A 26,209-nucleotide genomic window follows, 5' to 3' on the forward strand; every position below is an offset into this window, starting at 1 on the left:
TATTGGGAAGAGGGACAATTTTACACAGGTTATGCCCTGTGGTGTCCTCAAGCAAATTAACAAATTCTCATTAAATGCCCAAGGAAATTCTCAGCGCAAAGAGCTGAACTGGAAGCTGTGAGGGAAGCAATTTTGCATTTCAGTACAGGGCCTATCACAATTTTCTCTGATAGTGCATATGTCACAAGATCACTTACTGAGTACATGCCTTTATGGCACACAAGAGGATTCAGTGATGCATCAGGTAAGACACTAGTACATGGTTCAGTTTTGAAAAACATTTGGGAAAGGACTAGTGCAGAACCACGAAGAATGGCAATAATAAAGGTGAAGGCACATCAAAAGGGCAGTGACGAAATTACAGTTGGTAATAACAAGGTAGATGAATTAGCCAAAGAGGTAGCAATGATAGGAGAAAAGTGGACTTCCTATGATGTAGAGGGAAAGCAAGCCTGGGAAGAACAAGATTTTGAGGACAAGGACAAAGATGAGGTTGAATTAGAGTGTTTACCTGTTGTTAAAACACCTACATCTTGTTTGGCAGCAGAGCAGGATAAAGACCCAGTTTTAAATCAAATAAAATGCAAAATTAAGGAAAAATCATCAGATAAGCCCCAAAAATATATCCTGCAAGATGAGCTATTGCTGAGAGAGACTTCAGAAGGCCCTAAATTTGTAGTGCCATCTCAGTACCAAAAGGATATTGCTAAAGAAAACCATAGATTGACAGGACACATGGGGGTTGACAACACTTTAAAGTTTATTCAAACCAAGTACTGGTGGGAGAACATGAAAACTAGTATTACAGAAATTTATCCAAGAATGTTTAATCTGTGCCCAAATGAACCGTAGGCCAAGGGGACAAAAACCTGTGCTTTCCAGGGTGCCTTTGGCTGAGGGGCCATGGGAGAGATTACAAATTGACTTTGTTGGTCCCTTGCCAAGTGCTCCAGGAGGTTATCGGTACCTGCTAGTGATAGTTGATGTTTTTTCCAAATGGGTGGAAGCTTTGCCCATAAGGAAGGACACTGCTACCGCAACAGCAACTGCATTATGGAGGGAAGTTTTCTCAAGATGGGGATTCCCAAAAGTCATTGAATCAGACAGAGGTACACATTTCACCGGCAAAATCATGACTAATATGTGTGAAATGTTGAATGTAGAACAGAAGTTTCATGTCTCATATCATCCGCAATCATCTGGGATGGTAGAAAGAATGAATCGGACTTTAAAAGAGAGATTAAAGAAAATGGTGTTGCAATCCGGAAATAGTTGGCTGTGTCACTGTCATGGTTGTGTCGCCACGAAGATCGTCACGATTGCACAGCCTGACTTCTCGCAGCTGAGTTTTTGGTGTTTTGCGCTTTTCGGCAGTGAGGGAGTTAACTCTCTCTCTCTGTGCTAGACAAGGTCCAGCCTCGCCCAGCTGCAATCAATGCTGCAGTAGTGAGATTCCTTCATATGTCTGCTGATCTGTTAGGGAAGTTGTCGGTGAAAGCATTTCATGCAGACTAACAGAGCTTATCGTGGTATTTGGAGTTTCAGAGCTAAGTGTATTTGGAGTGGTTTTTCCCTTCCTCGCTTTATCATTTATCTCCTTTCCCGTTGGTGTTCCCTCTGTTGTGGTTGTGTAGTTTTTGTATGCAAGGTGGTTTTGGTTTTACCCTTGTACTGTCTCGTTCGTCTAAGTACTGAGTGTTGGCATATTATTACCTGCCCCCTTTTGTTGTGATCGGGGTCCTTCTCAGGACTAGATTACTTAGGTGCAGGGATCCTCAGGAGGTAGGGGTTACGCTGGGGGCCTGGACCTCTGTACCTTTAACAGTACCTCCAGGTAGAGGGATTAGTCAGGGCCCCAGCTTAGGGTCAGCTTAGGCCCCCTACCTCCAGTACACAGAGACAGCGTGACAGTCACCTGCCTGCAATTCTACTGGCAATACGGGGCACGGATGCAAAGAGCACTGCAATCACCCCATATCAATTAATGACTGGTAGAGTAATGAACCTTTGCCATCCTGCGGATCCCAAACTTAGTACTCCCATGAGAGAAAGTGCAGAGAAGGAAAAATTCCTGATTCAGTTACAGGACCAAGTGCAAAAATATTTAAATTTTGCAGCTGCCAATATGGCTCCAAAGGCAAAGGAAGAACCAGGCAAGCCACCAATAAAATTACAACTAGGTGACAGGGTGATGGTAAAGAATTTTGTACCCAAATCTTCATGGGATGCAAATTGGACAGGACCTTATGTGGTAACTGTGACGCTGAGTGAACAAGTGGTAAAAGTTAAACGAGTAGAGAAGAAAAGCGTCAAATGCATGAAGAGAAGGGATATAGAAAAGTGGGTTCATGCAGATCAGTGTAAACGGATATAACTGATAAGAATTTGATGCCGCTCTTGTTCTTGTTTTCCAGGATCCTAAATGAAGCGTGAATTAAAAAATGGAAATTTCTGGATTCTGGATATTAGAATTGCAGCAGTTTTGTTGTCAATTGGGATCATCAATGCTATGGAATCAACTCACATTGATCACTCTGGAGATATCGATCAGGGTATATTACCTAACGAGAAATATGGGAACGTAATATTTACACACCCAGACATAAACATTGATGCAGATTCTAACTATAAAAATAATGGTGTTAAAAGTAGGACAGTGAGACTGATACCAGAGGGTAAAAGGGTAACTGGGAGATATTATCAGGGTCCCAGCAATCAGTATAGTGTTGTCTTTTCATTTGGGAGAGTCAATCACAGTTCTAGTACGCAGAGGTTAACATATATGGAAGGTGTACAAAATATAGATCCAAGATCACTGCAACCATTTATGATGGCTACAGTATATGTAAATGAAACTGGGTACTGGTTGGGGGAGGAGTCTAAGTTACCCAACAAAAATGAGCAAAAGGGGATAGATTATGGGTCCTTTAGTGACAACTTAAAAGAAGGAGAATATTTGTTTGTATGTGGAATATATTGGCATAATAATATACACCCAATGTTCAGGCCAAAAAGGATCACCTTAACATATCGTAAGGCGTGCATTGGAGATTCCACAGAGGTTGAGATGTCAGTTCAGCAAGGGCAAAATTATATAATTGGTTCCCTATCTAAACCATATAAATCCTATATGGAAATGGTTGGTTATTGGGCATGTGGAACACCAGAAATAGAAATAGGTGAGATGCACATTATTGATGCCGCTCCAGATCATATCAAACCATGCGTGTCCAATGAATCTGACAGCAATCAACGGACAATGTACTTAGAAGAAGGCCACCCTTTACAGGTCAACCTAGATTCTACTAAAACCATTGCTAGTGACGTTCAATATGCATTTGTTACTTGGCGAGTTAATATCTCTCTATGGTTGATAAAGACCTACTATCCAATTTGTGCAGGATGTACGCTAAATCATGTATGTGCACTATATCGGTGGTTTACTACTAAAAATGCAGAAAATCGGATAAAACACCATCATAAACTATTTAATTCGAGGAATGACAGAGGGCAAAGGGATACTTTCAGCACACTGTTGGGAGGATTAGGAACAGGTATGGGTGTAATTAACGAAGCTGATATCAGTAGTTTAAGGACAAAACTTGTAGATATAGCAACCAATAGCAAGAAAGGTTTTGAGTACAAAGAAAAATCAATGATATAATTAACAATTTACAACAAGATCATGTAAACACTTATATCAGGTTAGCGAAAGATTTTATCCAACACTTTAAAGAATTAATGGAAGATACACTGACTAGAGGTAGAAATATGTCTTGGGCTCTAGTCTGTTCACAAGGACAAATGGCTTATCAACTAACATCAAGTTAGCGGTACAGTCCATTTATGATGGACAATAGCCATTTAAATAGTTGTCTCAAGCCATTACTGTGTTACCTGAACTCATGAGCTTTACACATTCTAAATGGTGGGTGAACACGTGGGTTGGGTGCAGCAACTATGACTTTGAGAAATGCTATGCTTAATTTATTCCATATACTAAGTCACCTTTAGAGCTCATGCATAGAGTTAGTTCAATTGGTATTTTAACTGGAGATTCTACATTACTACACCCGAGATTAGAACATCCTCAAGTGATTAGGAAAAATGGAAGATGGAAACAGGTTGACATTTCACTTTGCATACAAAGGAATCATAATATTCTATGTACGCCAGGACAGTTTAGGTTGGTTGAAGACAAATGCTGGAGTAATTCATCCACGTGTATTCTAGATGAGGAATCAATCTCAAAAGACAAAGCACCAATCTTCTATCTAGGGCATAAAAGAGTTTGTTTCTTCCTCCTAAATACCACCAATGTATCTATAACAACACAACATTGTTCTGTAATGACATCTGTAACCAGGGGAGCATGGTGCACTCTTAGTGGGGTTACAGAAATCAAGACACCCAACTGGGTTTACGCAATTCCTACTATTGCTAATCTGTCAGTTGATCTGAAATATCACACTCCAGTTAATTTGCAAGCCTTAAGCCTAGGAATGGGAAAAGAACTTGGAGAATGGTTGGTAAAATTCAATAAGGATGAATATTTATTGATGAAGCTTAATCAAGAAAAGGCAAATGCCACAATTCTATTGCATCATGACCAAAATGAACTAAAGGAAGTTACCCATCTGTTAGAAAATAATGCCAAGGGTTATTGGTGGGAGGTAATATTTGGTCATTCAAATGCGGCAAATGGCATACTGAATTATTTAATCCACCCAATTGTCATATTACTTGTTGTTTCTGTAATTTTATCGCTTTTTCAAGTATACATGTGCTGTGTAACCCGTTACCTATATAAAAAGGTACAGAGTTTAACTATAAAAGAACTAGCCAGTGTCAAAATTGCATCATGTGACACAAATGTACAAATTCCCATTGAATTAGAAGAAATTGTAATATGTGAGAACTGCGGCAGAAGAGGGCACAGTAAGAAAGATTGTTTGATTCCAAAGCGAAACCTATAGAAAAAGCCTAGTAAACATGGATATTCTATCACAAATTATGTTATTGTTTGTTGGTTGATCTAAATGATTTTTTGTGTGATGTGACGATCATATGTATAATTTGATGTGTATTTTCTTTATATGCCTCCTTCAATGTCCTATTAGAAATCAAGCTATTGAAAAGTTAATTTTTTTTTTTTTTTGGAGTAAATGTTGGCAAATGATGAGTGAATGTGTTAGAAGACTCCTTGCCCTAAGAAGAAGAATCAACTATGGTGGTGTTATAGCAGAAGATGGAGTCTCTCAAGTTTAAAGGCCCCATCTATGCTATATAAGTCTGACAGTTATTTTAGGTAAAAACAACAGCAAGCTGAAATGTTCCTTCTTGTATCAATAGCGTGTCCTTGCTAAGAAGATAAAGTGTACTCCCTGGCCAGATATTTCATCTTGTAGCAATAATGTGTTCTTGCAAGAAGATAAAATGGCCTTGCTAACCAGATAAGTCTAATTAAATATTTTAAAGCATACAGAAACTAGCTTTTTTCGCTTGTTCAGCTAAACTGTATAATCGAACCATATATGGCAAATCCGTTTCCTGCCTTAAGGGTGTATATTAGCCCTGTGTTTTGTAATAAAGTTTAGAGTATGTTTAGACACAAACATCCTGTCCTGTGTCTTCTTCTCTCCGATATCGTAATCCAAAGGATAGAAGACCAAGAATGCAGTGACGACAGCTGGCGCTTCGAACAGGGACCTTGAGTTAATCTACCCAGGGGTGCTCGACCGGTCCGAGACGTGGGACGAGTGAAGCTCTCTGTTGGTGATATATACAGTGCTGAGGTAAGAATAACTGTTATATTCTACCTAATTATATCACTGCATAGAAGAGACTCCCTCACCCCCGAGCAGTCGGCTCCCCAGCTAAATTAAACAGATTGTTGTCTGGCTCAGGTCCCTTTGAACCAGTAAAATCCCTCAGATAAATTGACAGTCCTGCCTTCTATCCTTTGGAGAATTTAAGAATGAAAGTATGGATCCAATGATTGTGTTGTGGATGTGTCCCGGGATTGATGTTTTTGGTCTGTTTTTCTGGCTGGCGTATAAGTCCTAGAGAGGCTAGTAGTGGAATGGTTCAGAAACCTTTGTGGCCCATTGTCTAAGTGACCATTGTCTAAGTGACTGAGGAGTCTCTTCTAGGTGAGGAGAACCGAAAAAAATGGGGAACCAAAATGCCAAGGAAGGCATTATAGCCAAAGACTTAGTGGTACGCAGAGAAGGGAAACAGGCACTGATTGGAATTGACAAAATATTGTGTAAAGCGGGAATGAATGAGAATGGAGAGATGAATGGAGAGAAATGGAAATCCTTCTTTAACTCCTATCATGGATGGCTGAAAGATAAGGGTCTGTTAGGAACAGTGGATGTATGGATGAATGCATGCGCTTATTTTGAAGGAAAGATTGAAGAATTAGGAGACGGACGTTACAGACTGACAAAAACCGGAATGACAGATTTTCCTCCCTGTCCGCTCCCGACGTCACCCCCACCCCAGTATCAGAATTCCCAGGAACCTAAATGTTGGGTTTGCCCCAGATGTGGACAGCAGAACCCCTTGACAGTAGACATCTGTGTGGCATGTGGAGGACCGAGACCCCACCCAGCTAGACAATTCCCAGTGAGAACGGTAGTTGTGCCAGGAGCAGCGGGAGCAGCAGCAGCAGGGGGGGGATGCAGTGGTTCCAGGTCAGGAAGCTCGTACAATGTTAATGTATAGACCATGGAGTCCTTCAGAGCAGTTGGCACTGATCTCCCAGCTGCCAGACCCATCCCAGTCCCCTATGCGTTTCGCTAGAATGATCACCACCATACAGGATACGTACCATGCCACTAGAATAGATCTGCAGGGGGTAATTAAGGGAAAATTGGCAGATGAAGCCCGCTATGATAGGTTGATAGATGAGACAAAAAAACAATATGCCAATAGGACCGGACCCGTAGATGCAGAATCTAATGATGCAGCAGCTGGAGTCCAATTCGCAGCAGCGTTGGTAAAAGCATGTCAAGACAGTCAAGCAGAAAAGCAAGTTACACTAGAAGATAGAGTGCAAGGGAAAGAGGAAGATCCTAAGGATTATTTCTATGCACTAAAGAAAACCTGGTCAGAAATGGGGTTCAACCCCGGGAATAAGACTAGTGAGAGGGTATTAGCAAGTGCTTTCATGAATGGACTAAAGAAAGAGATTGCAGAGAAGGTAAAAGCAAGTAGACCGGACTGGAGATCAGTGAAGGCAGAAGATTTAGCTAGAATAGCTCAGGGGGCACAGCATGACATAGCGCAGGCAAAAAGAGCTGCCAGAGTACATATAGTAGAGACGACCCCCAGAAACAACAGAGGCAGAGGACGGACTGAAGGAGGACAGAAACTGTGTTACGGATGTAAAAAGCCAGGACATTTTAGAAAGAACTGTAGGACCAACCCGTATCCAAATGCTCAGAGTACGGGTCCTCCAGCCGACCAAACAACGCCCCCATAGGATGAGGGTAGCTTGCACATGAACCCTCTCATCTCCTTACCCCCAACTCCCAGTTGTATAGTGCAGGTGAACCTACCAGGGGGACATGAAATCGATTTCCAAGTAGATACGGGGGCCGACAATTCAGTAATTACGCAAGGTGATTGGCCATATACTGACACTGATTTTTCACATCATGTCATTGCCACCCCCTTCAATTCCCCATCTGTCCTGCTCCCTGTCACTAAAAAATTCCCCTGCAAATTCAAGGAGCTACTGTACATAGCCAGCTCATGGTATCGCCCCAAGGGCAATGTAATCTTTTGGGAAATGATGTGTTGTCCCAATTACAAGCACATATTGAGTATCATCCCGATGGCACTGTCACCATGACCCCAGGTTTAAAACCAAGTACCCTTTGCAAAATGATGTCACTAGATATTGCCAGCATAGAAGAGACAAATGAGTTTCCCCTGATATTAGAGCAGGCTGTGCCACATGATTTTTGGGCCTCAGACAAAACAGATGTTGGTAGGTTAAGAGTTCAACCAGTAATGGTGAAATTAAAATCAGGAGCAATCTTACCTCAACAGAGGCAGTATCCCCTTAGCTCGGCTCAGGAGAATGCCATAGCCCAGCAAGTCCAAAAATGACTACAGAGAGGAGTCCTAGTCAAAACCCAGTCCCCTTGCAACACTCCCCTGTTCCCAGTAAAGAAAAAGAGCGTGCCAGGACAACCAGCCGCATATAGAATGGTCCATGACCTCCGGTTGGTTAACAAAGCCACAGAACTTCTAACACCAGTTGTGCCCAACCCGCATACTCTTCTGTCACAGATACCTTCTAACTCTCTTTGCTTTTCAGTGGTCGATTTGGCAAATGCATTTTTCAGTGTACCATTACATCCTGACTGCCAGTACTTGTATGCTTTCACATTCCAGGGTAGTCAATATACATGGACAGTGTTGCCACAGGGTGCCCAGAATTCACCCACAATGTACACTGCAAGTCTGCAGGAAATACTGGAGGGATGGTCAGAACCACATATCGTTGTTTTGCAATATGTCGATGACCTGCTCATTTGTGCCCCCTCCAGGAAACAATGTCATAGTGCAACTATATCGCTTATGTTGTTTCTCTATCGCGCTGGCTGCAAGGCATCGAAAGATAAGCTTCAGTTTTGTAAATCTTCAGTCACCTTTTTGGGACATTGCATTACACCAGGAGCTCGTCATTTAACAAATGCACGTAAACAAGCAGTACAGGCATTCACCGTCCCCATTAATGTTGCAGCCCTCAGAACTTTTCTTGGACTTGTTTCCTATTGCAGACAGTGGATTCATGCCGTCTCTGTTTTAATGCAGCCCCTCTATGACTGTCTTACTCCAACACCTTTTGTACTAACATCAGAGGCAATAGACTGTTTTTATTCTCTCAAAAAACGTATTTTGGCCGCTCCAGCTTTGGGTACCCCTAATTATGAGCTCCCATTTACTCTGTACCTTCATGAGCAAGCTGGACATGCAGCAGGAGTTTTAACTCAAACACACGGTGATAATCAGAGACCTGTTGCCTACTTTAGTGGCAGATTAGATGCGGTAGCCAGAGGTGCACCATCCTGTGTACGTGCTCTGCATGCTGTTGGACTATTACTCCATAAATCCGCAGACATTGTTCTAGATCATCCGCTCACCGTGCTAACACCTCATGATGTCTACACTATATTGAATCAAGTGCAACCCGCTCACCTCTCAGCAGCACGTCATCTCAGGTTACAATGTGCACTGTTAATGCCTCCCAATGTTTCTTTACAGAGGTGTACTACCCTGAATCCAGCAACTTTGTTACCTCTCTCGGATCTAAAGGAGGAGTCAGGTACTGTGCTTTTTAAGGAAGATCCAAGAGAGGAAGTTCCTCATGACTGTGTACAAATGATGGCACAAGAAACGGCAGGTTTACCTACTGTATTTGAACATGAATTACAAAATGCAGATTTTGAATTTTTTGTAGATGGATCCCGTCACCAGGACGATTCAGGTACTTTCCATACTGGATATGCAGTTGTCTCCCTCAATGCAGTAATCAAGGCAGAACCAATGCTCCCACACCAGTCGGCTCAAGAAGCTGAACTTAGGGCCCTAACCGAGGCCTGTAAACTAGCGGAAGGTAGTATTGTTAACATTTACACAGATTCTAGGTACGCATTCGGTATATCGCATGATTTTGGTCCAATATGGAAGTCAAGAGGTTTCCTGACGGCAGCAGGACACCCCATTAAGAATGCTGATGCGGTCCAGCAGTTAATTGATGCGCTACAACTACCCAAACAAGTAGCTGTCATAAAGGTAAGAGCACATACCAGACGCACCGACCAGGTAAGCAGAGGTAACGCAATGGCAGATGCAGCGGCAAAAACAGCAGCCTGTAAGCCGCAACAAGGGTCAACAGTACGTCAGTTAAGTGCCCCTAAAAACCCCTTTGTGTCGGAGGACATCTTATCCCAAATGCAGGCTCAGGCTCAAAAGGAGGAGGTTGATAAGTGGTTAAAGGAAGGAGCATGCCTGAATGAAGCAAATGGGGTATGGGGGAAAGGGACACGACGATGCCTTCCAAGGGCACTGTACCCAGCAGCTGCCCAGATACTACATGGGACGACACACCAATCTAAAACGGGTGTGATGAGTGTGATGCAGAAACATTGGGTGGCACCAGGATTCTCCACCTGTATTGAAAACCTGGTACAAGGGTGCATGATATGTGCTACACATAATCAGGGTAGAGTAGTTAAAACACCACCCAAACACCCCCCCCCGGCCCCTCTATCCATTCCAGAGACTGCAAATTGATTATATTCAGCTGCCAAAGTCAGGATCATGGGAATATGTGTTGGTCTGTATTGATTTGTTCTCAGGATGGCCAGAGGCTTTCCCGATTGCCAAAGCCACGGCTGCGGCAACCGCAAAGAAACTGCTTGCGGAGGTGGTCTGCAGGTATGGGGTACCAGAGGTAATTGAGAGTGACAGAGGTATACACTTCACAGGTGAAATAATGAATGAAGTCATGTCAGCTCTAGGAATTCAACAAGCATTCCACACCCCATATCACCCACAAAGTAGTGGAAAAGTGGAAAGACTGAATGGGACATTGAAATTAAAAATTCAGAAAGCCATGGCTGAGACAGGAAAACCATGGCCGGACTGTTTACCGCTTGCTCTGTTTTCAGTAAGATACACGCCTAATAAAAAGACTGGACTCTCTCCATATGAGATATTGTTTGGCAACGTACCCAGCCTAGGGTGTTTCTATCCGCAAGCATTAGAAATGAACAACCATGTGCTAAGTTCCTATGTAAGGGCTTTACACAAAAAGATTAAGCAAGTACATGATAATGTCTTCAGTTCTCTTCCAGATCCAGATCAAGACTCTAGCAGCCATACGCTGCAACCTGGAGACTGGGTGGTTATAAAAAGACACGTGAGGAAAAGCCTAGATCCACGGTTTGACGGACCCTTTCAAGTTCTGCTGACCACAAGTACAGCCGTTAAGCTAGAGGGAAAAGAGACCTGGATCCATGCGTCCCATTGCAAAAAGATACTAGGAGAACCAGCGGACAAAGAATGAAGACATTGTTTATACTTACCTGCATCCTTACAACCACAGGTGCATGGACTAGGTTGAGCGCCACAGATGGAGATGACAATAGATTCATTAGACACTATCTTGCTCTAATCGATGGACTAAAGGAGCAAAACCAGACCATTGCTAATTGTTGGATATGTACACATGCCCCTGTGACATCCACTATCATACCCTTTCTCGCTGTTCCAGTCTCATGGGAAGAGATAAACTTTTGGGTGAACTGTTCAGATACTTGGGCCAATAATTCCACACAGAGATTTTCCTTTCTAAATCCCGCAAATTGGTTTAAAGGTATCGGTGGGTGGTTGGCTGGTATAGTACAAGCTATTTTACAGGTTTTGCTAATGTGTCTTGCGGTTTATTTGGTTTTTAAGCTTTTTCTAATGTGTATTCAGCGTTGTACTAAAAGAAAACATAGAGATTCGTATTGATAACTGAAGGAACAAAAGGATGGAATGTTATAGCAGAAGATGGAGTCCCTCAAGTTTAAAGGCCCCATCTATGCTATATAAGTTTGACAGTTATTTTAGGTAAAAACAACAGCAAGCTGAAATGTTCCTTCTTGTATCAATAGCGTGTCCTTGCTAAGAAGATAAAGTGTACTCCCTGGCCAGATATTTATCTTGTAGCAATAATGTGTTCTTGCAAGAAGATAAAATGGCCTTGCTAACCAGATAAGTCTAATTAAATATTTTAAAGCATACAGAAACTAGCTTTTTTCGCTTGTTCAGCTAAACTGTATAATCGAACCATATATGGCAAATCCGTTTCCTGCCTTCAGGGTGTATATTAGCCCTGTGTTTTGTAATAAAGTTTAGAGTATGTTTAGACACAAACATCCTGTCCTGTGTCTTCTTCTCTCCGATATCGTAATCCAAAGGATAGAAGACCAAGAATGCAGTGACGACAGTGGCGAAGAGGATTCTGGATTTGTGGCTCCTTAAAAGTTATGTGTCATTCAGACACAAAGGGGGGCATGTTGGAGGCCAACAGGTACAATATATATATATCATAGGAATGACTGAACTCTGTATTGAATTTGAGTGCTGGATATTTCCAGGACTCTATCAAGAGATACTAGGTACAAGGTTGTGAACCTGCTAGGCGAGAAGGCCGGTGTTCTTTGTGTGATGTCCTTTGTTTTAGTGATAAAGTAAAGGTTGCATCTACATATGGAATGAGTATAGGCCCTCCAGCCTCTTGGATGATACAGGTACACACACCTTCTGTGGTGAACTTGAATACAGATCCTGTTTGTTACCTAGTGTAATCTACATATGTACACTGCCCCTCTGGACTTGAATTGCATACCATTGCTCCTGAGGTATACATCCTGTCTCCAGCCTATGGATATGTATATGTCACGGGTGTGTTGCCACGAAGATCGTCACGAGTACACAGCCTGACTTCTCGCAGCTGACTTGTTGGTGCTTTGTGTTTTCTCGGCAGTGTAGGAGTTAATTCTCTCTCTCTCTGGGCTAGCTGAGGTCCAGCCTCGCCCAGCTGCAATCAATGCTTCTTTAGTGAGACTCCTTTATATTCCTGCAGGTCTGTTTGGGAGATGTCGGTGAAAGCTTTTCATTCAGACTTACAGAGCGGATCGTGGTGTTTGGAGTTGCTGAGATAAGTGTATTTGGAAGTGTGTTTTCCCTTTCCTCGCTTTATCATTTATCTCCTTTCCCGTTGGTGTTCCCTCTGTTGTAGTTGTTTAGAAGTTGTATGCAAGGTGGTTTTGGTTTTTCCCTTGTACTGTCTCGTTCGTCTAAATACTGTGTGTGGGCATATTATTTCTGGTTCCCTATTGTTGTGATCGGGGTCCTTCTCAGGACTAGATTACTTAGGTGCAGGGATCCTCAGAAGGTAGGGGTTACGCTGGCGGCCTGGACCTCTGTACCTTTAACAGTACCTCCAGGATGAGGGATTAGTCAGGGCCCCAGCTTAGGGTCAGCTTAGGCCCCCTACCTCCAGTATTCTGTGACAGTGTGACAGTATATTGGTGCACAATGCTTTTGATGAACATCTTGGAGCCAGCCCAAATGGAGTTGAACCTGTCCTACACAAGGACTTTCTTCCAGAAGTACAAGAGTGCCATCTGCAGGAAGGTGTTGACCAATGCAGCCAATGACAATGCTCATACTACCCTGAAGATGATTGGATATTTGCCACAGAAGATACCGGAGAAGAAGGGCGGAGTCGGGGGTTGTATGTGGGTGTGGATGTGAAATTTTTAGTATAAATGAAGTAGTCAAGACTATCTCTCTCTCTCTGCCATGAAGGATCATTGCTAAGTATACTTATAATTGTATTTGTATTTTCTCTAATTAGAGGACATTGAAGAAAGGTTCTATTGTGAAATTGTTGATTGAATTGCCTTATTATTATCTTATTTTTCTTGCTATTAAACATTTGTATTATTTTCCCAAACTTGAGTTATTGATTATATAGGAAAGGTTCAGGACAGGATATAGAACGGGAAATCACAACCTACAATCCTTGTATATATTTTTACTAAACACTGCCTCCATTTTGGATTAAATATAAAATTTATTAGTTCTGTTTGTTTTGTCCTGTAATCATTCCCTTCACCGAAGCCATATATGCTACCAAAATACAGGCGTCCGGCCAGGCCTGCATTATATTTCAAACTCGGCCGGTGGTGGCAGAGAATAATAATAATTGGGCTATCGTGAAGCTGATAGTGACCGTACGGAGGGCGTAAACACGTATTCCATGTTTTGGAACCCAGAGGTGTGACGTCATGCTCACTGGTCACTCGCCAATACCCACGTAGCGAGCAGTCTGGATTGCGTGCTCGCGATTCTGGACGAAATACTGACAGCGTGACGGCAACGGCGAAATATTGCGTGATCTCCCCAGTGTCGTCGATGTGGAGTTCCTGACAAATTGGTGGCAAGCGGTGGGATATAACAGAACATCAGTGGCTGGATTGAGCAATCATTCCTGTCACTAAAAACTTGCACGATTCTTGCGAGAATTCTGTGCAAAGATTTAAGAAATCAGACTCAGTGTTTTAATATTTTTTATCTGGGACATTACTATATGTCGCATGCACATCGGACTGCGTTATACCAACTACAGTCACTCCGCAATACCGTCATAAAACCAGCTGACAAGGGAGGGAACATCGTTCTGTGGCCTCATCAAAAGTACGAGAGAGAGGCGTTGCGTCAACTCAAAGATGAAGACACTTACTCTAAATTATCCTATAATCCGACAGCCTCCTTCTCTGCTGTCCTTTAGGGAATCTTGACACGTGCCTGTGAGCGGGGTACGATAGATAAAGGGACTGTTGAGGCTTTAACCGTACGTTTTCCTAAGACAGCAACATTCTATCTGCTTCCAAAGATCCACAAGGATACCGTCAACCCACCGGGACGTCCGATCGTGTCCGGAGGAGGGGGTGTGCGCGTGCGTGGCGGTGCTCCGTTCGCTTGTGCCCGGGCCCGGCTGTCTCAATGCTGCCAGTGCGCTCCTGCGATGTGTCATTGATGCATTCGCCGACGCGCGTGCGGTGGGCATGACGGCCGGGACTCGCGCGGCGGGGGGGCGGGACTCCGGACCCACGCGCCGCTAATCCCCCAATAGGTGGTTAGTATTGTGGTCACATGCTCATGTAGGGGAGCACATTAGGAATGTCCTTGTGGCACTCTAGCACACGCGTACCTTGAAGAAGGCAGACAAAACGCACGTCTGTTCAACCACCACCTGCACACCAGGGATCCTTCTGGATCAGAGGGCTTTACATTTTGAACCATTTAGGTGAGTGGCAGCGCTGGGAGTAGTAGAATAAGGAACGGAATCTTCCATTTGCCCTGGTCCATTTGGACCTTTCCAACTTCAGGAAATTCTCCTGCCAGTGATGCTGCATCAGTAACAACCTCACTGATTTATAATTATTGCCACACATCTCTGAAACCTCAGGTTGTGTGTCCCTGGTCGGCTAGAACAGGGTTCCCCAACTCCAGTCCTCAAGGCCCACCAACAGGTCATGTTTTCAGGATTTCCTTAGTATTGCACAGGTGATGGAATTATTGCCTGTGCTGATGATGGAATTATCACCTGTGCAATACTAAGGAAATCCTGAAAACATGACCTGTTGGTGGGCCTTGAGGACTGGAGTTGGGGAACCCTGGGCTAGAAACCCTGCATTTTACACTGTGTGCCGAATTATTAGGAAAGTTGTATTTTAGAGGATTATTTTTATTATTGATCAACAACTATGTTCTCAATCAACCCAAAAGACTCATAAATATCCAAGCTTAATATTTTTGGAAGTTGGAATGTTTTTTTTTTTAGATTTGGCTATCTTAGGAGGATATCTGTTTGTGCAGGTAACTATTACTGTGCAGAATTATTAGGGAACTTAATAAATACCAAATATAATCCCATCTCACTTGTTTATTTTCACCAGGTAAACCAATATCAGTGCACAAAATTTAGAAATAAACATTTCTGACATGCAAAAACAAAAATCCAAAAAATTAGTGATCAATATAGCCATCTTTATATGATGACACTCAGCAGCCTCCATCCATAGATTCTGCCAGTTGCTTGATCTGTTTTCGATCAACATTGTGTGCATCAGCCACCACAGCCTCCCAGACACTGTTCTGAGAGGTGTACTGTTTTCCCTCCCTGTACATCTCACATTTTATGATGGACCACAGGTTCTCTATGGGGTTCAGATCAGGTGAACAAGGGGGCCGTCATTATTTTTTCTTCTTTTAGACCTTTACTGGCCAGCCACGCCGTGGAGTAGTCGGATGCATGTGATGGAGCAATGTCCTGCATGAAAATCATGTTTTTCTTGAACGATACCGACTTCTTCCTGTACCACTGCTTGAAGAAGTTGTCTTCCAGAAACTAGCAGTAGGTCTGGGAGTTGAGCTTCACTCCATCCTCAACCCGAAAAGTTCCCACAAGTTCACCTTTGATGATACCAGCCCATACCAGTACTCCACTGGAGTGGAGCTCTCTGCCCTTTACTGATCCAGCCTCTGGCCCATCCATCTGGCCCATCAAGAGTCACTCTCATTTCATCAGTCCATAAAACCTTTGAAAGATCAGTCTTAAGATATTTCTTGGCCCATTCTTCACATTTTATCTTATGTTTCTTGTTCAAAAGTGGTCGTTTTTCAGCCTTCCTTACAGTGGCCATGTCCCTGAGTATCGCACACCTTGTGCTTTTTGATACTCCAGTAACGTTGCAGCTCTGAAATATGGCAAAACTGGTGGCGAATGGCATCTTGGCCGTTTCACGCTTGATTTTCCTCAATTCATGGGCAGTTATTTTGCGCCTTTTTCGTCCAACACGCTTCTTGCGACCCTGTTGGCTATTTGCCATGAAACGCTTGATTGTTCTGTGATCACGTTTCAAAAGTTTGGAAATTTCAAGACTGCTGCATCCCTCTGCAGACATCTCACAATTTTGGACTTTTCAGAGCCCGTCAAATCTCTCTTCTGACCCATTTTGCCAAAGGAAAGGAAGTTGCCTAATAATTAAGAACACATCATATAGGGTGTTGATGTCATTAGTCAACACCGCTCCTCATTACAGAGATGCACATCACCAGATTTACTTAATTGCTAGTTGGCTCTCAAGCCTCTGCAGCTTGGAGTAGGACAACATGTATAAAAAATATGTGATCGAAATACTAATTTGCCTAATAATTCGGCACACAGTGTATAGCTCCCATCCTATTTATATGAAGTTATTGGTATATTTTATCATGTAATTTGTATTTAATAAAATGATGCTTTTACTGCCGCAATACTCATTTGTTCTCCTCTTTTCTTCTACATTACTATATGTGTAGCTGTTGCATCCCCTTCCCTTCTCTTGTTTTTCTGTCCTATCTTTTATTTGGCAACAATGGCTACACATGGAGAGCCCTGGTATCACCAGCAGTCCAAGGACGTTTTTACTGCCCTCTGTGAGCTGAGACAGATTGACCCCACAGGCAAACCAGGCACCAAATGATTACTGAACTGTTGCAAGGTGCTGCAGAGCCTGACCAACAGCAGAGCCCTGGTGATGGGACGGCCAGCCAAGGCCCCTGCTGCAGGAGTCCCACCTGTGACTGCCAGCCATACCCGCAGCCAGGGTAGTGTGGACCCGCACCTGCAGATGGCCCTGGAGCCGCTCGCCGAAGACAATCATAATGGACTGCTGCAGCTCATCCTGAAGTTTCCAGGAGCGAGCATATCAACAGGCAAAAACTGACCGAGAAACTGACCGACAAAACCAGCTGGAGCTAGCCCGAATCCAACTGCAGACATCCTCCACACAGACCTGTGAATCCAAGAGTGCTAACTGTTTTAAACCCCGTCCTGAGCATTTCCCTGTGATGGAAATGGATGGGGACTTGGACACATTTCTGCGAGGCTTTGAAAAGGCCTGCAGACAGTATCAGTTGCTAAAGGACCAGTGGGCAAGGTACTTAACTCCAGGGCTCAGTGAAAAGCCCTGGAGGTGTTTGCTTCTCTCCCTCGAGAACAAGATGGAGACTACGAGGCCGTCAAGCAGGCCCTGATAAAAAAAGTACCAGCTGACTCCAGAGGTTTACCAAAAAATGTTCAGAGCCCTCCAACGTGGACAACATGATAGCTACAGTGACATGATAGACGGGCTCAGAATCAACTTTGAGTAGTGGATCCAAGGACTGTCAGTCACCACCTTCGAGGACCTGAAGGATCTGATGGTGAAAGACCAGTTTCTTCATCTTTGCCCACTGGAAATGCAATAGTTTATGTTTGACCGGGAGCCGAAGGAAGCCACCAAAGCAGCCCAGATCGCGGATGTCTATGAGGCCAACCGCACTCCAGAGGTGCGGAAGTCAGCCGCCGCCAGTGGGAAAGGGGGTAAATCTACTGTACAACTATCCCCAGTGTTCCAGCCAACCGGCCCTCAGCGGGTTCTGCCCCATCTTCCAGCACCTGGACTGCATTTAACTCCCGTAAGTGCTATACTTGTGATCAAATGGGTCACATCAGTCTTGTCTGCCTGGAGAGGCAGAAAATGGACATCACACCTGAGGCCCCAGGGTCTACTGCAGCTATTCTTTTTGTGGGTGGGGTGGTTGGCAGGGCCCGGGAGAACTTACAACCTATTACTGTGGGCAGCACCATTACTGTTGGCCTTAAGGACACTGGCGCAGAATGTATCCTCATCCGCCCTGAGTTCGTGTTACCCGAAGAATTCATTCCTGGGAAGACCCTGACTGTCACCAGGTTTGGGGGTGTTCGCCATCCCATACTGATGGCCCGAGTTTTCCTGGACTGGGGTGCGGGGAGGGGTGTAAGGGAAGTAGGGGTGTTGGAGAATCTCCCCACTAATGTGCTATTGGGAACTGATCTGGGACGGTTGGTTGCCCGATGCATTCCTGGCAACTTTCCCAGATCTGATCTGTCATGTAATGCAACTGTCAAAAATGTCAATGTGATGTATAATAAAAATGTGTGTTGTGGTAAATGGGAACTCAGCCACCCCACCCCGCGGAGTGATGCGGCTGAGGATCCCCTAAAGTGAGCCAGCATAAGTGCTATGGGCAATGGGAGCAGGCACGGACACCAGGAAGCAAGTTGTCCCATGCAGGTGACCAGTGTCACGCCAGATAGTGGGATGGTCAATGGTAGCTGCCCCATGACTAGCACGGCTCCAGAAGTGATGATAAAGGATGGGGAGAAACACGGGAATCATAGGGAAAGTGGTTCTGTGCCACTGACCAGTGTCACGACGGACTGTGACATGGCCGGTCGTAGCTGTTCCATAGCTAGCCTGACCTCCCAGGTAGCCATGAGGGGTGGAAGGTTAGGCCCCACAACCAGGAAAGGTAAAAGGAAGGTGTGTCCCCCATCTGTTAGGAGTATGGGAGGAAGGCACCCATAGCCTGTCAGTTGTGGGGAAAACGTATCCCAAACCTGTCAGGGTGGTCAAATCAGCTGGAAGGGTGGGCTGGGAGATGGGCTTAAGGGGTGACCTGTAAGTCAGCCCCCGCGCCACCTCAAGGAGGGGGAGATGTCAGGGAGATATTGATGTCAGGAAAATATTCTTCCATATTTCCCTGACATGGATATTGACCATTTCTCCCTTTTGTCCGTACCAAGGTGCCTCCATAAAAATCTCAGCACAAAACCCCAATTAACACAGTCATGAGTAAGGCCTTAAACCAACTGCTGTCAGCCAAGAAGTGTTAGAAGCTACTTAGAATGCGAGCCTCTTGTCCCTGGATGATGCAGGGGGTGATTAAAACGCAGGATTGCCATAATTTGCGTGTAACTGGGAAAGCTTGTTTCCCGAGCTTCAAACAGAAATCTATAAACACTTCAACTCCGAAACTAAATATGAAATATTGTAAATTTCATACGTCCGACAATAACGGGACCTATATTTTTAGTGGCAGGGACAGCCGAGGAACATATACATAGTTTTTCATTGCTGTAAGCAAGAACAGGAAGCTGTAGCGCAAAAACACCAGAATAGCAGACTGCACCTATGCGATGTATGGTCTCTAAATGCAGGTAAAATCATAACAGAAAAAATGGTGTCGTTTGCAAGCTTCTGCTATCAACGAGCAATAAGTTATTGCAGAAGTTAGCGTTTTTAATTCAAATGTGCAGGCTGGAGACCAGCCCACATGATGTCACCGCAAGGGCCGTGTGGACAGATCTTCCCTTAGGTATAAGAGAACCCATGGAAAATACAGGAACATTCATTGCCAGGGGGTATAAGGATTATAAGCAACGGGTCGCATTCGATAACGCTCAAATCAAACTGGGGAGCCCCTCCTCCACCTATAATGAATCGTCTCAGTGATCGTATATTAAGTTATCTTCTTTTATCCTGTTTATTTTATGTAACTGCTTATGTATTTTAATCTCTCCTTTGTAGCATCCTTGTATATATTTTTCCTAAACACTGCCTTCATTTTGGATTAAATATAAAATATAATAGTTCTGTTTCTTTTGTCCTGTAATCGTTCCCTTCCCCCAAGCCATATACGCTACCAAAACTCAGGCGTCCGGCCAGGCCTGCATTATATTTCAAACTCGGCCGGTGGTGGCAGAGAATAATAATAATTGGGCTATCGTGAAGCTGACAATGACCGTACCGAGGGCGTAAACACATATTCCATGCTTTGGAACCCAGAGGTGTGACGCCATACGCTCACTGGTCGCTTGCCGATATCCACATAGTGAATAATCTGGATCATGTGCTCGCGATTCTGGACGAAATACTGACAGGGTGACGGCAACGGCAAGATATTGTGTGATCTCCCTGGTGTTGTCACTGTGGAGTTCCTGACACTATTGTAATCAATAAGGGAGACAGGGTGTACTCTTGTCTTGTTCCTCTGTGCAACAAAAATTGTTTAGACTTAGAGCCATTTGCTCCTATTTTGGCCTTTGGGTCCGAATAAAGCAATTGCACCCATTTTATAAATTTGTCACCAAAATCCATCTTCTGCAACGTAGCCCACAAATATTGCCATTCTCTACTGTCAAAAGCTTTAGCGGCATCCAAAGACAGGATCACTCTCTGACCAATATTATCAGCCCTTCCTTGCATATTAATATAAAGCCTTCTGGGATTGATCACAATAGACTTATTGAGCATAAATCCAGACTGATCGGGATGTATTATTGAGATTACTTTTGAGAGTTTGTTAGCAATAAGTTTGATGTCTAATGTTAAAAGAGAGATGGGTCTATGGGATGCCGGCAAGCTGGGTTCCTTGCCTTGTTTAGGTAATACCGTAATTATGGCTTCCTGCATGGATGTGGGCAATGATCCCCTCTCAAAACATAAATTGTATACCTCCAATAACACTGGTAGTAATACTTCCTTATATCTCTTATATAGTTCCACTGTCCATTCCTGATGCTTTATCGGTGGCCATTGAGCTCAGTGCCCATTCCCATTCTATAGCGATTCATCTAATAAATTCCGAGAGTCTTAAGGAAAGGACAGAGAGCTGAGCTTTATCTAAGAAAGTCTGTTCTTCTGAGGGTTGAACCCGAGAAGTGTACAGCTTTGCATAGTATTCCTCCAACACTTTCAGTATGTCCACTGTGGACTGTACCACATTACCCTCCCTAGTCTGCATTCTAGGTATAAAGGTGGAGATCCTCTGGGCGGCAGTTATCACAGATTATACAGGTGCATCTCACTAAATTAGAATATCATCAAAAAGTGAATTTATTTCAGTTCTTCAATCCAAAAAGTGAAACTCATATATTATACAGAGTCATTACAAACAGTGTGATCTATTTCAAGTGTTTATTTCTGTTAATGTTGATGATTATGGCTTACAGCCAATGAAAACACAAAAGTCAATATCTCAGTAAATTACAATAATTAACATACGTGACCTGCTTTATCCCCCTCTTCACAATATTGCATCTTTTGAAATGGCTTCTTCCTTCCTGCAGCTGCAATGTTCCCTGATTCAGCAGGTCCTGAGCTGCTTTCAGCCTGTTTTGCGCAGCCGGCGTTGGATCTGTAATCATCGCATTCTCCGCATCTCCCAATTCCTGAAACACCAGTGGATCCTGCTGCTTATTCCGGGATTTAGCTGCTGAGATTTCTGTTATAAATATTCCTCTAAGGTCGACCTTCATGGCTTCCCATACATATAAGATAGAAGTTGTATTTTAAATAATCACAAGATATTACATTTTCCCCTCAAAGGCTATAACTTGCATCCAAAAGGGGTTTAATTTCCCTGTGGGTCAGGGACGTGGCATGGCCGGACATGTGAGTGGACGTGCGGCAGAAGAACTCCGGGGATAAGTAGTGGATGGAGTCATCCAAGATGGTGCTGGCGCTTCTTCAGCAGGTACAAGAGCGGGAAAGTCGGTGGCTGCAGGCGCAGCACTTAGGCTCTAGCTGGCTTTGCTAGAGCTCCAGGCACAGCAGTTTGCATCGGCCGTGAGGCACATATATAAATTATTGAGGTGTCTAACCACATCTCTGCACTCTCAGAGGAATTTAACAATACTGCTGAAAATGACTGAAAGTTCCTGCGCCCTGCAGCCTCAGTCAGAATTCGCTACTTTCCATCATAACACAAATCAGCACATAACTGAGCCTACGATAAAGGATGTATTTATGGCTGTAACACAGTATGGATCTGCGCTATCTTCACTCAGCAGCTAGATGGGGGAGATCAAAGAGGAACTTTCTTATATGAGGCAAAGGCTACAAAAAGTTAATGACCGAACCAAAGTAGCAGAATTGGTGATCTGGTGGATAAACGTCCTCAAATTATCTGGGACAGCCAGAGACATGATCAACAAATTTTGGCCCTATTATCTAAGACAGATGATTTGGAGAACAGATTCAATCGAAATTACATAAGAGTGATCAGTGTCCCTGAAAAAACTGAGAGCAATAACCCTACTGAGTATTTTGAGAAATGACTGCGCTGATTGGAACTGAGTATCTGTCTCCGCTCTTTGCTTTGGAGAGGGCGCATAGAGTGCCATCCTGGCCACTGCCACCAAGGGCTCCTCCACGTCCAGTTTTAATGAAGCTGCTGCATTATAAAGACAGGCCATCGTTAAAGCTGGCCAAAATAAAGGAGACATTTCCATCAATGGCCAAAGAATTTCCTTTTCTCTGGATTACGCCATTGAAGTTACAAAACGCAGGGCACAGTTTCTAGCTGTAAAACGCCGATTGTGTAGCTTGCACACACCATACTCCATGCTTTACCCTGCGAAACTTAGGGTGGCGACTCTGGGAGAGACCTTTTTCTTTGAACATCAGAAATATGCACTCTACTGGATTAACCTAAATGAGCAGAGGATCCGTCAAAGTCAGCAACGTTGAACTTGAATAACTTAAGATTTATGCCATCGGTAAGTACCTGATTGACTGTTGGGGTCATATCCTTTATTATCTAACCCACGGCCCAGTGGACACACTTATCCTGTACTACATCCTACTCTTGCAAGCCCTCAGAAATGTTTACCTTTCTTATTTTAGGTTGTTTGCTTGCCTCGTACACGGCTACAGGGTGGGCTGGTGCCTTCCTCCCTCCAGCTTACATGGATGGCTTTATGTTTGTGTTGAGTGAGTTTTTAGGGTTTCTGTTCCTATAATAAGCCACTCGGTTCTGCAACTAACAATAGTCAAATTGATTAAGTGGAAATATCTCAAAACTGGTTTGAAAAGGGAAGCTGAGGGCGTGATACTCTACAAATCATTGGTATTTTACATCTCCTACATGATTAGATATAATAAATGTGATTTTCCACACATATACAGCATCATAAAGTTACTGCTGTAACATATAGTCTCCAGTGAGACCTGCTATGGACTGTTACTACAAGGACAGATCGCTAAATACGACAAAACCAAAGAAACAAACCAAAACAACGATCAAAGAAGTCCTTAAGATGAATCTTATGTAAAAATATAATCTTTATTGAAAAATAGAAAAATGATTCAAACAGTAATGTGGCAATATAAGAACGAATGGCATGAAAGCCATGTGCAACAGTAGACAGGACATGCAGTCCACCCGGAACACAGCAATAAAGGTAAAGTCATATATACAAAGACACACATTTACAATATTAATCACTCCTATGATCCGAACCACTGCATAGTACTGCCTGCTAACATAGTGTATTTTCGGCATTAACTGATATTCATATATTAAACAGTGTCCCCAATTATCTTCAATAAGGAAATCTTAAGGAGGTGCTGCTGACCGGGTGGGCGCACGCCTGCCGCAACGCACGTTTCGGCGAACCTTCGTCAGGGGGCAGTGCTACAATATCTACTCAGTCTATTTAAATATGTGCCCATCAATCAGATTCCGGTCAGCAGTACCTCCTTAAGATCTCCTTATTGAAGATAATTGGGGACACTGCTTAATACAAGAATATCAGTTAATGCCTAAATACACTATGTTAACAGGCAGTACTATGCAGTGGTTCAGATCATAAGAGTGATTAATATTGTAAATGTGTGTCTTGGTATATATCACTTTAAATGAGTGAAAAAGGTTTTTTTCAGCTCACCTGTCCTCTTTGTGCATGGCAGCCATCCCAGGATAATCCAGTCAGTAATAAAAAATCCAGCACCAAAAGGTTACACTCCAACGAATTTCAAAATATTCATTAAAAGCATAGACAACCGACAGAAGAGAAAATGGCAGAAATAGCAGAGGTCCCAGACACCGGTTTACGCGTTTCAGGGCCAAATATATAGTCATAACCTAGTCTTATACCAGTGAGTCAGGGTTTTATATTGACCAAGTATTAAAAAAAAAATCGCCCCCGTCACATGATTCAGATTTTTCCACACCCAATCATTAAAAATCTTTTACCAGTACAAAATATACAAATTTAAAACCAACAATATAATGCTGACATTATACACAGTTAAAAGGTAAGTGAAAAGTATTAATAAAACAAGATTACATCTGTACGCTTATTTAAACCGGTGGGATGGGCGGTCTCCATCATCAGGATCCAGTGGGTTTCTCGGCTAAGCAGTTTCCGTCGCCAGGCTCCTTGCCTTCTGGGCTTACTGACGCTTTCCATTCCAAAAATTGAAAACTGCTCAAATCACCACCGTGCATTTGGTAAAAATTCTTTGCTATAGATGGTGACAAAAATGGGGTTTTGATTCTCTTGTTTCTTTGGTCTTTTTTTCTGGAATTTTACCATGTCTGTTCTGGGGATTTTTTCCACAGCTTTTTTTGCTTTTTCCAAAGACCAACTCTGACAACCTCTTTCCCTTAAACGTGCACAGATTTCTCCTCTCTCTTCAATATATAGGATTCATGGTCACTGCAGTTTCTTTTAGATCTACACTGTGTGCAGAATTATTAGGCAAGTTGTATTTTAGAGGATTATTTTTATTATTGATCAACAACTATGTTCTCAATCAACCCAAAAGACTCATAAATATAGAAGCTTAATATTTTTGGAAGTTGGAGTGTTTTTTTTTTTTAGATTTGGCTATTTTAGGAGAATATCTGTTTGTGCAGGTAACTATTACTGTGCAGAATTATTAGGCAACTTAATAAAAACCAAATATAATCCCACCTCACTTGTTTATTTTCACCAGGTAAACCAATATCAGTGCACAAAATTTAGAAATAAACATTTCTGACATGCAAAAACAAAAACTCAAAAAATTAGTGATCAGTATAGCCTCCTTTCTTTATGATGACACTCAACAGCCTTCCATCCATAGATTCTGTCAGTTGCTTGATCTGTTTTCGATCAACATTGCGTGCATCAGCCACCACAGCCTCCCAGACACTGTTCCGAGAGGTGTATTGTTTTTCCTCCCTATAGATCTCACATTTTATGATGGACCACAGGTTCTCTATGGGGTTCAGATCAGGTGAACAAGGGGGCCATGTCATTATTTTTTCTTCTTTTAGACCTTCACTGGTCAGCCACGCTGTGGAGTAGTTGGATGCATGTGATGGAGCATTGTCCTGCATGAAAATCATGTTTTTCTTGAACGATACCGACTTCTTCCTATACCACTGCTTGAAGAAGTTGTCTTCCAGAAACTGGCAGTAGGTCTGGGAGTTGAGCTTCACTCCATCCTCAACCAGCAAAGGTCCCGCAAGTTCATCTTTGATGATACCAGCCAATACCAGTACCCCACCTCCACCTTGCTGGCGTCTGAGTCGGAGTGGAGCTCTCTGAACTTTATTGTTCCAGCCTCTGGCCCATCCATCTGGCCCATCAAGAGTCACCCTCATTTCATCAGTCCATAAAACCTTTGGAAAATCAGTCTTAAGATATTTCTTGGCCCATTCTTGACGTTTTATCTTATGTTTCTTGTTCAAAAGTCGTTTTTCAGCCTTCCTTACCTTGGCCATGTCCCTGAGTATCGCACACCCTGTGCTTTTTGATACTCCAGTAACGTTGCACCTCTGAAATATGGCAAAACTGGTGGCGAATGGCATCTTGGCGGCTTCACGCTTGATTTTCCTCAATTCATGGGCAGTTATTTTGCGTCTTTTTTGGCCAACACGTTTCTTGTGACCCTGTTGGCTATCTGCCATGAAACAATTGATTGTTCGGTGATCACGCTTCAAAAGT

General features: G+C 43.2%; 1 protein-coding gene across 1 annotated transcript in view; it reads left to right on the forward strand.

The window, feature by feature from the left end:
- The first annotated feature begins 2,422 nt into the window (after positions 1 to 2,422).
- The window catches only part of LOC141198576 (uncharacterized), an 89,169-nt gene continuing 65,382 nt past the window's right edge, over positions 2,423 to 26,209 (forward strand). Inside the window, exons 1-2 of the mRNA XM_073663001.1 lie at positions 2,423 to 2,675; positions 4,453 to 4,639. Of these exons, the coding sequence (XP_073519102.1) occupies positions 2,423 to 2,675; positions 4,453 to 4,639 (440 nt within the window). The remainder of the gene's footprint in view (positions 2,676 to 4,452; positions 4,640 to 26,209) is intronic.

The sequence above is a fragment of the Phyllobates terribilis genome, unplaced genomic scaffold (genome assembly GCF_046119375.1).
Source record: "Phyllobates terribilis strain yellow unplaced genomic scaffold, ASM4611937v1 Scaffold_98__1_contigs__length_5973952, whole genome shotgun sequence".
Lineage (NCBI taxonomy): Eukaryota > Metazoa > Chordata > Amphibia > Anura > Dendrobatidae > Phyllobates > Phyllobates terribilis.